This window comes from Rhea pennata, chromosome 5 (assembly GCF_028389875.1).
Source record: "Rhea pennata isolate bPtePen1 chromosome 5, bPtePen1.pri, whole genome shotgun sequence".
In the NCBI taxonomy this organism is placed as follows: domain Eukaryota; kingdom Metazoa; phylum Chordata; class Aves; order Rheiformes; family Rheidae; genus Rhea; species Rhea pennata.
This window is the reverse complement of record NC_084667.1, coordinates 52,254,940-52,268,570: the sequence shown is the minus strand read 5'-3', so window position 1 is coordinate 52,268,570 and position 13,631 is coordinate 52,254,940. Positions and strand designations below refer to the sequence as shown.

General features: G+C 41.0%; 2 protein-coding genes across 2 annotated transcripts in view; one reads left to right on the top strand and one right to left on the bottom strand.

Moving 5' to 3' along the window:
* DGLUCY (D-glutamate cyclase) overlaps positions 1-1,329 on the bottom strand; it is a 42,568-nt gene extending 41,239 nt beyond the window's left edge. The window contains exon 1 of the mRNA XM_062576833.1: positions 1,276-1,329. The gene's annotated coding sequence lies outside the window, so the exon portion shown is untranslated. The remainder of the gene's footprint in view (positions 1-1,275) is intronic.
* An 825-nt stretch (positions 1,330-2,154) lies between these two features.
* Positions 2,155-13,631, top strand: part of RPS6KA5 (ribosomal protein S6 kinase A5) — a 64,524-nt gene continuing 53,047 nt past the window's right edge. The window contains exon 1 of the mRNA XM_062576379.1: positions 2,155-2,426. Within this exon, the coding sequence (XP_062432363.1) occupies positions 2,354-2,426 (73 nt within the window). The 5' untranslated portion in view covers positions 2,155-2,353. The remainder of the gene's footprint in view (positions 2,427-13,631) is intronic.

The following is a 13,631-nucleotide window of genomic DNA, read 5'->3' as shown; positions in this document are numbered from 1 at the left end:
CTAAACTTTCTATATTAACAGTCCTGATAACATAGAGTCAGGAGGCAATAATTAGACAGACACTCCCAGTGAAGTTATGTGTGTACCATGTGCGACAGGGAGGTACCTGAATAGAGTATCTGCAGTCTTATCTCTGTCTAACCAGGAATGCTAAGAAACCCTCAGACATTTTAATTTCTGAAACAAATTACAAAAAAATGAAAAACAAGACTTGCCATTGAAACAACATTATAGTAGAAAGCTAACTTTAGGAAGTTCAAACCAGTATTTCTCGAGGAAACTCTAGCAACATGTGCATATATATATGTACAAATACACATATGTATCAAATATATTATGTACAAATACACACACAAATATATAATATTGGAATATGAATAACAGATTAATAGAAGACATTTTATTTCACTAGTGTTTGTTGTACCAGAGTCAAATGCTATGGCAGAACGCAACTATTACATGTGACAGGGCATTACAAATTTGCCTCTTGTTATATTCTATATATATTTGCTATATATTCTCTAAGGAGAAAAATGTGAATAGGAATCAACAGCATTCAGAAGAAAATAGGTCAAGAATTATTGTAAATAAAAAATAGAAGGAAAAGTAATGTGTGTAATCTGTCTCAGGATCAACAGGAAACAGTTTAGACAGTTCTAGAGGAAGCAGGTTGCTTCCAAAACATAAGAGAGGGTTAGGTGAGATAAACAGGCCTAATACATTTCAAAACACCCGATTTTTTTTCTTAAAAACGAATAAAAAGTCACTATCAGAATACTGCTCCCACACAGTAATGGGGACCAATGAAAATGCACGAAATTATGTGAAGCAGTACATCGATGCGGTGGCTTCTCCCTACCTTCACCTCGTAACACATCGAGGCAGAGACCCCAGTAACAAGCACATCCCGAATCAGTGTACCTAACCAGCCTCCTCTGGTGCTTTTGACCTTTCAGCTATTAAAAAGGCTGCCTGCTTTTATCTTCGAGTAAATTGTGTGCAACTTCTCAACACGACGACAACGCCCGGCAGCCCCGGGTAACGCTGCGGTCAGGTCCCCGCCGGGCGACACAACGTATTTAAAAGCTGCCTCCCCGCGCGCGCCCCGGCCGTTGCCCCCCCGCCTCAGAGCGCAGCGGCGCCGGCCCGCCCCGCCCGGCATCCGCGGCAGTTGCGCGGCTTTCGCCGGCGGGCGCCCACGTCGTCGCTGCGCCCAGCCACGAAGCGTGCGCGACATGGCCGCGGCCTCTGAACCGCCGTTACGCGCGGACATACCGACGCGCCATACAAGCGGCAGCAGCTCCCCGGCCACCTCCTGCCGCAGGGGGCGGGCGGCAGCGCCCGCAGCCCTCCGGGAAGCTCCCCGCCCTCTCTCGCTCCTCCCTGCCCCCAGGAGCCCCGCGGCGAGGAGATCCCCCGCTCCCCGCCATCCCGCTGCGGCCGAGAATCCGCTTTTCCCCACGGGTCGCACGAGCTCCCCCGCCGCCACTGCGGGTGGGCTGGCCCATCCCCCTCCCCTCCTCAGCACCATGGAACAGGCCCGGCGCCGGGGCGCCACAGCCGCTCCCTCGGGCGATTGGCAGCCTGTGCGGTCAATCAGCGCCTTCTCTTTTCTCCAGGCAACGCAGCGCCCGCCCTCGAGCGGGGGGTGGGGATTGGGAGAAGCGGGAGAGAATGTTTACAAACAAGCTCAGGGAGTAGAGGGATGGGGGGACGGCGGGGCGGGGCGGAGCCAGCGGTTGGCGCAGGCGCTGGGCCAATGAGGGAGCGCGCGGCCCGGCGGAAGGGTGCGGGGAGGCGCGTAGAATGTTCTCTGCCCAACAGCCGCTGTGCTGCGCGGCGGCGCGCGCCAATGAGCGCCCAGGCGGGGCGGGAGGAAGGAGGGGGCGCGAGCGCCGGAGTAGAAGGTGCTCCGCGGAGAGCGCCCCCCTCCTGCCTCCCCCTCCCCCCCCCCCCCGCGCGCGCGGCTCTGCCTGGGCCGGCTGGGCCGCGCTGGGCTCGGCGCGGCGGCCCGCCGCTGGGCGGGGAGGGCAGCCCGAGCACGGGGGAGGGGAGCCGCAAGGGCATGGGCTGGCCCTGAGCGCCGGGGGAGGGAAGCCTACGTGTGTGTGTGTCTCTCCCTGTGCTTTAACAACTGTTTGTTGTTGGTTCCCCCTCGCCTTCCCCCCCCTTGAGGGGGAGGGGAGAAGAGCCGTCTCCGCGCTTTTCCCTCCAGTTTGCGCCTATGGCTCTTTTTCCCCCGAGCCATCCCTGAAAAATACAACCCGCCTCGGACCAGGTGACATCCCCCCGCCTCCACACGCGCGCGCACACACACGGGAGCGAGGCAGGGCGAGCGCTCGCCTGCGAGAAAATGGAGGGACCCTCCGGCTCCGCGGAGGAAGCGGAGCTGCCGCTCCTCACCGTCAAGCACGAGCTGAAGAACGGTGAGCGGCGGCGCGGCCGCGGGCAGGCCTGGCGGGGCCGCGCCGCGCCGCGCCGCGCCGGGCGGGATGGCCGCGGGGGAGGCGGCGATGGCGGGGTCGGCAGCGCCGTGCGGGAGCGGGGGGCGGCGGCGGGGCGCCCAGGGGGGCGCTGGTGTCCGGGGAGGGCGGCGAGGGGGCCCTGGCGGGCGATAGGCTGCAGGGACTTGGGGGAGAAGTGGTCGGAAAGGAGGAAGGGGAGATGAGGATTCAAGAGGGTTGATTGGGGCCAGGAAGGAGGAAGAAAAAATAAAAGGATGAGCGGAAAGAAATGGGCTGGAGAGTATAAGATGGTGGTGGTGGGGGGAGAAAGGAACCTTTTATTTTATTTCTGAGAAATATTTCACTTGAGTATTTGGCTCCCTCTTTCCCGTTGTGGGATTTGACGCTTTTGGAGGAGATAAGAGGTTGTAGATAATGGCCAACCGTTCTCCGTATTTCTTCATTTATGGACTTGACTTTTATGCATATGTCAGTATTTGGGGTTGAGGGGGCATGGGGGGGTGTTGTTACAGTCCTAAATGATGCAGTTTTCTGTGGCTTATTTTCTCTGAAATCGGTGAAATGCCTGCATTGTACGGGGAAGAACGTGCCAGTAGAAAACCTCAGAGTTATCTGTTTTTTCAGTCTATGCACCTTCCCACAGTTCAGTAATTACTTGAAGACCCTTTGTAGAAGTATTTCAGCATGTGAAAAATATATGACCTTTCGTGATAGAGCAGGAATGCTGTGTTGTAAGTTGTGTTATGGAAGATCTTTATACATTTTTAATAGGGACTTTGTGTTTCTCAGAAGTTTCCAGGCAACTTGAATACTGTGGTATATTTAGAACTTACTGTTAATTTAAAAGTACATTTAGCACTTTTAAATAGTAGTATAACCAGGATATATAATTTTGGTGTTTATTAACAGCGGAGGTGCTATTAACCCATGCTCTTAATTTATTTTCTCTCCATCTTCTTTTATTCTTTTCTCCACAATTGAGTAAAAGTAGTTACGTGATGCTTGGTGTTCATCTCAGAAGTTTTAGAAAAGTGCTCCCCAGGTTAACATAGTTAGCATTCTTTAATGTACCAATCATGAAAGCAGATGTTACTGTTGAGATCACTTTGATAAGGTTCAGCCCTTTAGCACAGGGTCACTCGAGTCCAGGGGTTCTACAGAAGTACCCCAGTGGAACATGGCTATCACTGCAGCTTTAAAAAATGCACACACACACTGTGCTTTTTCTCTTGCTATCTTCCTGATAGCTTAGTTTTCTTTGAAGTAGGGGAGAAAGAACTGGTGGAAAACTTATTTCTCTCCTTAGGTACTGTTACATTTCAGTGTGCAAGAGAAAGTGTGGGAAAGGAAGTGCAAACCATACATTCTGTACAGTTACTAAGTCTAGATTTCTTTTATAGAAGTTGAGACAGCTCATATCTCCGCAGGATATTTATTTAAAGATCGTTTGAGGAATAAGCACATTCTTTGAAACTGGGCAAAGAACTGTCTAATATAGCATAATAAGCATTTTTTTGTTTTGATCAGTCCTGATTGTAAACTTTTATAGGTTCAGAAAGTACTGATGCTTGCTTTTAATGTAAATTTTCTCAAGCTTGTTTGTCTCTTCATAAGCTTCTGAAATTCAGTTTGGTGGAAATCAGTTGCTTCTCCCCATTTTCTTCTCCTTATTAAGTATTTAGAGCTCTGCTTTCTTTAAAATGCTTTCCAGCAATGGATTGTCTATTTCTGGAACATTAGGGTGGAGGAGGGAGCTGCTCTGTCATGTACTCCTGGGAGACTCCTACTCCTAAAGGTGTCAGTGGTGTCATCACTATGCAAGACACATACTAAGATACTGTCTCAGAACTTGTCTCTACGCAATGCATGGAGATACCATAATTTGAAGGGAAAATTGCACTTTTATATAAAAATAATCTCTAAGATAATTGAAACTTTTTTCAGGCTTTAAAACCTGCAGTGTGATTATTTGCTTTTGCTTCATTTTGGGGAAGAGATTGAGGAGACATGTAAGGACAGGAACTGGAAACACAGGAATTTTGTTCTTTTAAAATACTGAAATTATATACCATGAGTGTCCCTTTTTTTTTTTTTTAGATGCCCAAGTTCCCCTCCTTTGTGTGTTTTTTATTTGATGTTGTTAGCTCTGTGACTAATTGAATGATTTAGACTTACATGTCAAACATAGTTGTCAGTTGGCAGATGAAAAAAGAGGTCAGGTTCCACAGTGCTTTAGAAGAATGTACTGTTGTGGTAGAAATCATGGCTTCTGTGAGAAGGAAGTGTCACGTTTTCATATGCTCAGAGTTATTGCCTGAACCTCTTGATAATAGTAACTCACTCAAAGTATTAAGAATTATGTTCATAACGTAGGCATGGGGGCCTATAGTTATACTTGGTATTACTTCAGTCTTGGAATTGCTTTTGAAGTATTAAACTAGTTACAGAGACAGGCATCAATTATGGCCAAGTGAGTAATGAACATATAAATTTGAATTTAAGATGAAACAAGTATCTCTGAGAACAGAACAGTTGACTTGTTAGCTTCAAGCAAGTGTTGTGGTATGCAAAAATGTGGATTTAGAGCATATGCAATGTTTTACTCCGTAGAGATTCTACATAGCATTCAGCTGATCATTAACCCTCTCGTACCATGGTTTGACTCTTTTAAACTTTACCTTTGACTTTGAAATTATGATGCTAGCTTGGCATGTATGGTTAACCTTAATAATACAGGGTAGAGTGCTAAAATTAGGGCTCTGAAACTCATTCTTTGTTGCATGACCAAAAGGCAATTGCTGAAAAAACATCACTTCACAGGCATGTAGATTGGATCTGTGATAGGAAAGGAACTGTAGCGTACAGCACTTCAGTGCCCTTATGAGATGCCATATGATTTGCTGTACTGCAGAGACTTGGCACCATTCAGTGTATGTATAGTTTACTTTAGCAATGCAAAGAATCAGAGAATACACTCTGGTTTGCCCCCAGTACAGTTGGGCAAACCACCTGCATGTGTATGCTTCAGTTCTTTGTTCCTAAGTGTTTGGTGGAATAGAAACAACAGTGACTTTTAGGACACATTTCAAGTTTCTTCTAATTTATTCAATTTTCTGCTAATATATTCAGCAACTGAAGTTTCCTTTCTTCAGAAGAGATTGTCACAAAAACATCTTTTTTTCTCAACCGAAACTCTCAATTTTTTTCAAATTAGTCGCAATCTCCTTTTCCTTACATTGAGAAGGAAAGAAGGTTTTGAGAAAGTAGAATCCCTTGTCTGAAACTAGAAAAAAAATCCAAGATCAAATGATAAGAAGTGGTTGTTTCTGTTGAGAACAACCTGTGCTTTGGTTCTGCTGGAAAAAAACAATAAGAAAATGAATTTTTCTGAATTCTCTAAAGGAGAAGGTTTTTTTTAAGGCTAATCTTGGAATTAGTACAACTTCTAAACTTTTTGGAGACCTAAGAAGTTATGTACCGTTGACAGTGAAAGAAATGTGTAATATCCTCTTCACATTTTTTGTTGGCTGTTAATGTCAGGGAAACAAACAGTGACAAATATAAAGACTATTAGAGAACAATTTTTGTGTAAAAGGGAAGGATGTAATATATGAAGGTAAGAATGAAGCAGAACCTAACATGATTTTTTTTTTCAGTTGGATTCTATTGTAGTTTTTGGCTATGGGGGGGGAAAAATAAGGATCTAAGGATCCTGAACCTTCAGTGTATGTGACTAGGGTAGGAAGTTGTCCAACTTGCAGCGTGCCTGTGTGCCTCCTGCTTTGCCCAGTGAGAGATTAAGATTTGCAAAACTGAGATCTCAGAGGGAACTCGTCAGAGACGATCAGTGTGTGGACAGTAGGCAGTGTGTGTGCTGTTTTGCTTTGAACTATTGTTCTTTTCCTTTTGGCAGATTTACCCTGTTTTGAAGAAGATACTTGGATTCGGTTTAATACTGTTAAAAACTTTATACTGAAGAACTTGCATTAACTTGCACTTTGTCTGTCTGACTCCAATGTAGGAAAAGGATTGTGAAGCCTAGAAGTCAATGTAACAGTGGGCTCCAGGGCTTCAGAGGCAGAAAGGTCTGGAACTTACACTCGAGTCAAAAAGTAGTCTAATTTATAATTCAGTATGAAACTATGAAAAGCTTAAGACAATACACATTCTGTTGGAAAGATTTAATGTTACAAATTCTTAGTTACCCCTTTTGAAATGAGAACCTAAATGAGAGTATTTATTTGCAAATTGTAAGACAGTTCCTTGTATGTTGAGATTATATTTCCTAAGTCATTATAAAGATTCCTATGCCTAAAAAAGATGATGAAACCATGCTTTAAGTACAGTTCAGACTTTGCTATGGAGCTATAGCTGGCACTCTTCAGTATTATATATTTTATCTTTAAAAGAAAACATTCTTACGAAAGTTTAAAGACCGTGTTTCAAATGATACTTTGTGAAAGAAACAGTTTTCATATATGACTGTCTACTAATTCTGTATATTTTGTCGAGATCAGAACATATTAAGAGCTGAATATTTCAAATACTAAATTATAGTGACTTTAGTTCTAGTTCTCTCTGTTAAGCACTAAAGTATATATGTTTTGGTATTCCTCTAGGAAGTACAAAACTTACTTTTAGAGAGTGAGTTTGTGAATCCTCTTTGATATAATTTAAATCTCTGGATGTTATTTTTTTACAAAATCAAGACTTTTTTTTCTTATATGTTTTGTAGTCTAAGAAATTCTTGGTATTTATCTTCTAGTAAGTTCTAAATCAGCTTTGATTGTGACGGATAGTGACTATCTATCTTTTGGACTTTTGGTGAACTTGACTAAGAAGATCTGCAGGTATAAAGTCTGTTACTTTTAAAACTCCTGTTGCTTCAGTGATATTCTGTGAAATGTGTAATATAAATGAGGACTAGCAGTCATAGCTTTTATTACCACTCTATTGTTGAAGCCTATACTAATGATCTCTAAACACAAGGATAGTTTAAAAGCTCAACTAAACATTTAAGAGCTTTTCTTGCCACTTAAGAGGCATTTTAGGATCTTAAATTTAGTAAACTGTCAAGAAAACACTTGCTAGAGTTGCTTAAACATATGAGACAGCTTAGGCAACTGAGATTGTGATTTGCAGCTATATTCCTGATGTAAAAATTTCTGTTGGATTCCCTTCATCACTTGGCAGCATTTATTGATATCTTCTGGTAAATGTTAAGCACTGAATTATTATTTTTTTTTTAACTGTTATACAACTCTAATGACAATATGCAGGCTTTGCCCCCAGCTTGTTCTGTAGATAGACAAATGGCCTGGTTTATGCAGGACTTGAATTACACACTGTTCTTTTATTTATTTTTATGTTTTGTTTTGTGATCTCTTGTGACTCCTTCCTTTCCCTCTTTTCTGTTGATATCTGTAAGCATTTTATGTTTGGACAATTGGTCATAAAAGGTTATGTTAGAGAGGATCGTTCTCAAGATAATTCTTGAGCTTCTCTGGTTAATGTTTGTAGAAGCTAATATGTAAATCCCTTCCACCAAAACTTAAATTGTCAGTTGTTCTTCTGTAGTTGATTAATTAATCTACGTTCTGTTCCTTTTAACACTGTGTTGAGAGAGAGAGAGACTGTAATTGAAGGAAACGTATTTTTTTGATGTGTTACTTATTTCTGCTGACAGAGAAGGCCACAGCTGATTCATACCTTGCACTTTGATGTCATTTCTGATTTGAAAAGGTATGCAGAAATCTTTAGACATCTGTTATTTTGATCTAGCTGTTTCAACCCTTTCTTCAGCATTAGATTATCTATAGCAACTTTATTCATTAGTGTGTTACCTAGCTACTTTTTTTTTTGGGGGGGGGGGAGTGCTATTACATGATGTATAGTGTTACTGCATATCTAGTTTCTAGCTTACTTATAGTAACGACAAACTTCACAGTAAAATCACCTTTAGAATAGCAAAGGGACTGCTACTAATGAATGCAAATAGTTCTTAGTAAGCTGCACTTTCCAATTCAGACTATTGTGAGTCTGGATCATTAGTCTCAGACTTTTATTTCTTTTATTTCTATTTCGATTTCTGATGTACAAATGATAACTCTGATGGGACACTTCTTTTTTTTTTTTTTTTTTTTTTTTTCCCCTGGCTTTAGTTGCCGTCGTTAATGACAATGATTGTTATCTGTCTTGTTCCCCACAGTATTTCATGCTTCTGAATTTCCACGAGTTGTATTAAGCATAGCTAGTAATTCAGAAGGTCTTTGCCATCTTTGACTGTGCAAAATTTTGGTCTCCAAGCGTTCCAGAATGGGTTCAACAGTTCTGTGAGTTCTTGAATTTTTTTTTTCTGCTCAAGTGGCATTCTCCTTAAGCGTCTAATGCTACAGGGCATGAGCAGTTGTTACTGCAGTTACCTTAGTTGTGATTTTAGAGTTCAAAGTAACATGCATGGTATCTGTTTTCTGTGCTGTGAGTTCAGAATTGTGTGCATGCTTTATTCTTTTGGCCCAGTAAAAATGCTGGTAGTTCTTGAGATAGTGTACTCGTAAAAAAAAAAAATCAAATTTAAATTTGTAAGACAGTTTTCATTTGCCTTCAGAAATAATTCTATATTTGCTATAATCGGTTACATTTGAAGAATAATTTTGTATATTAACAAAAAAACAATAAAACATCCTGATTTTGTTTTCTTTGGTATCTAGCAAGGAATAGTTGTGTGGTTTCTATTATATGTGTGGGGTTTTTTTGCCAAGTAGCAGCAAGAAGTCTGCGACAACTCGGTAAAGAATGTGCTAGTTTTGCTTAATTTCAAGGAAGGACACCCACTCTTTGCCCTAAGTAAAGGATACTCTCAAGTTTATGTTCAAATAACTTTGAAAAATAGCATTTGTTCTTTGCTGTGATGAAAAAGTAGATGAAAAAAGTTAGGTAAGTGGAGCTGAGCTATTATCTAGAATAATAGATTAGAAAAAAGCTGATGTTAGCACCAGGCATCAGACACCTAATAATCTGAAGAGCTGCATGCTTTCTTCTCCCCCTTTTCCTTGTTTGCTGTCATTGTTTTGCTTGAAAGCCTCTGAGGTTCTTTGCTGTGCTCAGTGAAAACAGCAGAGCTGATCTAATGTTGCTGAGAGTAGTGAAGACAAGTTGCTGCTCTCAGGCAGAGTTCATCTTCAGTTGTAAGCTGTTTGAACTAATCGAGCAGGTGAAGTTCTAGTTTTGTCTTTCTACTTCAAAACCTATATGCCATGGAGTCCAGAATCTGAAGGCACATCTGAAGGCTTAAAAGCCAGCACTGCTGAAATACTAAGATGATAAATTCACAACTAAAAGCGACAGAGTCATTAGGCAGTGCTATCTTGCATATTTCATAATTCCCAACAGGCTGCCTCAAAGTTCAAGGGTAGTCCTAGTGACAGTGTCAATTCCTACGTCACCTGGATCTTCTCCATCAAGTATAAATACTTGGCTCTGGTTCCCAGAGTTAAATAGGCTGCCATACTCGTAGGGAACTGAGAACAGTAATATAGATCATCATGCAGTGGTGTCCCTGCATGTGGATGTTTGTCTCCACAGTGGGAATATTTCTAGGCATTTGCTTTCTTGATGCTTTTGGAGGTGACAGTTGGGTCCGATACCATTATTTCTGCTTGCTTTTGTAGATAGCCATCATGTCTGGCCTTTCCCTTTAGTTTTGTTTCTGGATTGATCCATTATATCTTACTGTCTCCTTCAGCTGTGTACTATCCTTCCTACTACATTGGTCTGATGCTGGTTGCTGTGGACTAGAGCAGAAAATGTGCAGATAGAAACTTTCCTAATTGTTCACCCATCTAGTTAACATGCCTCTTAGAAGATGCTGTCAGCTTATTGCTTGTTTTCTTTGTTGGTTTGTTGGTTTTGTTTTTCCCTCTCTCTCATGATGTTCCACCATCCTAGATACTGCCATGTCATGCGTAGCTTCAGATCACATATGGCAAAACTCTTGTCCTGTTCATTTGGGCAATACTTGCCTCCTGTCCAAGCTTGCCTTCCTTTGTGCTCTTCCACTGATGCATCAATGCGCTTGAGCAGACATGACATGGAGAAATAAAAGCTTTCTATTGCTGAAGCAGCTTTCCTTGTGCTCACTTCTTAAATTAAGAGTTGAACCAAAACCACTATTTCTGAATGGCATCTTTGTATACAGTGAAGTGTTACGGTGCCACTACTAGAAGTGGACTCATCTATGACTGTACATCCTGCTGTACATACTCTAACGTATATTGTCTTCATGGAGGTTGCACAGGTAATTGTGGAGTCAGGCTCTGATACCAGTTTTAGCATAGTGAGGGTTAAGGAGTGGTAGGGGCCTTTCCCTGAGTTACTTGTTCTCTCTGATACATCTCATCTGTCAGCAGTGGCCTTCTTGTTGCAATCTGTCAAAGTCTCTCAAACCTCGTAACAGTTGTCTTGTAATTGCGGAAAGAGTTCCTTGTGGAAAGTCCCTCCAGCAGTGGTCATTAGGACTTTTCTGGAGTCACTGGTGAATATAAGAACGTATCTTTGGGGATATGTACTCCTCAAAGCAAGTTCAAGGGAATGTCAATATAGCAACCTTAGTTCTGGGGAAACTCATCTCATTTTTGCTGCAAAAACTGCAGCATTTAGTTTTGGTGAATGAAGACAAAGAAATGCTCCAGCAGTGTCATGGGAAAGAATGTGGAATAGGAGCAAGCTCTTCAACTTGCTTTTTGGGGGGAATGGCAGTACTGTCTGGGAATTGTTGATCTTTTCCAGTGGATTTGTAGATTTATTGTTAAATTTTTAGGTGAAGGATAGTTCTACTTAAGTATAGGTAATCATTCTGGGAGAGAGTTTGTTTCAAATGTCCTACCACCATGTATTATGCATACTTCTTGGCTATCTGATCTTGTGGGCTGGCTTCTTTTCTCAGTATAATGAAGAAAGAGGTGGAATTTTTTTTATAGTGATAGCATGCATATTTGTGTTGTTTTTTCCCCCCTTTATTATGAAAATGAAATTACAATAACATTTTTTTTTTAAGGTTTGGCACTTAACCTAAGAGGAAGTAGAAATGGATAAATTAAATGGATAGCACAAAATTATAGTTCACATTGAAACAAATACATAATACCTCAAAATAATTAGTTATCAGTCAGGTCTTTACTTACTGCTGTCTAATCTCATGAAAGTGGGAAAGTTTTACTAAGGTTAATGAATGTGGGGTACAGGTTAAGATTTGGTCTCTTTTAGGACTATAGCTAACATTGCAAGTCTTCAGTGTATTATTGGAGATACAGCATTTCTCAGTATTCCATTCTCTCCGTCTTCTTATTCTGTTTGAAAAATACGATACTTTTGCCTCCTGGAAGGACATTTAATTGAAAAGCTTTCTTCTGACAGCTCTTTAAAAGATGAAATGTTAAAATGTTTTTGGAGCACTCCATAATGGAAGATCAAAATCATTTTTTTTGAGCAAAATTTTCTTACCACTTAAATTCAGCATTTAGGTACTATCCAGACAAGTTTTATGTCCTGGATCTCCTCAGCAACGTCCTGTTTTACTGAAGATTGTGGACATTGTAGCACTAGTCGCCTTAGAATAGTCCATGACTCTTGCTGTTCATGGCAGGAAAGATGCTGCTTTGAAACTCCCTATATTGAGTACACTTCTCAAGTTTTGTTAAGAAGAAAGTAATATATAGTACTCAGTTGCCTCAAGACAGACTGTTCCCTGAGTGTGACATGACTTACAGTTATTCTTTAGGCATTAACTCAGTCTAGTTCTGCCTTACCGGCTATTACTGATCTCTTGGCAGATGGATATGTTTTCCTTTTGCTGACTTCAGCAATAACTGTGGTGTGGCACTAGCAACAGTATTTGTTCTATTTGCAGTGAAAACAGTACGGTAAGCTTCAGCTCAGCTGATGTGGAGTACATGCATCATTGATTTGGTAACAATTGTGATACTGAAATCTCATCCGTTATATATTATTAAAATGGAGAAACATTACTTTTGTCATCAGTTCCAATAATTCTACTGTGCTGTGTATTTTTTATTACATGTAACACTAGCAGAGCTTGCAGATTCCCCCAGCTTTGTGAAAATCTTTGTCAGTTGTATTAATTCAAGAGAAAATTCTGAAAGCTCTTTTCAGCTTTCTGATCTCCCAGTAATCCCAACTAGTCTCTTCACCTATTCCAGGTTCGATGTAATCTCTTGTAAAGATGGATGATAAGAATTGAAAATGGTATTTTAAATGATTTCATCAATGCTTGTATGAGAACACTAATATTACTTTGTCACTCCTAGGTGCATTCTCTGCATGTGTACAGATTTCTAGGCTTGTTGGATTAAGTCTTGAACATGCTTTTTCGCTTACTTACTGTTAGAATTTCTGATATTTATCCCTCCTCAGTAGAGGCAGTGAGTAGTCTTCCTGAAGCTCTTTACTTTGACTTACTGAGTTACTACAGTTCTGTGGAGATTAACTGTAAATTCTGATAATGAATTTAGAAATCGTTCAGTCTTGATGGAGTTTCTTAGAAATATTAAGTCAAATTAGAATTTCTGTTGAACTGAGTAAGTTAATTCCAGCATTGCCTATTAAAAATTTTTGCTTTGGGTTAAGAGATCTTTTACTTGAAATCTGTGCTGTTGCTGCTGAAATCTTCCTGCATGTCTTTCCTAAATCTCATTTTCTTTTTATTAGGCTTTGAAACATGCAGCTTGATTTGAAGTTACTCTTTGAGGAATGTTTTTTTTAGCAGTCCTCTCAACTTATGTAGCTTCTGCTGGTTGTACCTAACCCTTAATTTAGCCAATAAAACTGTGCAGCTTGTCATTACAGCGGATCAGGGAACTGATCTTGGTTAAGATTTTTTTTTTTTTTTTTTTTTTTTTTTTGCCATGCTACTTTTAATGTAGATCATTTCCCTGGGCAACTTTTGCTGCATGGCCTACAGTTGTATTAACAGAAATGGGTGGATAATATGGTAGACATGGAAGATGGGAGAGATGGGAACTAGCTGCTTAAGGCTTTCTTTTATCATCTTAGAAAAAAGCCCTCCTTTTTCGAACAAGGGTCTTCACTTCCCTGCTTAGAAAAAAATGGCTGTTAGGCAAAAAATACTCAAAATGGTATAGATTTAGA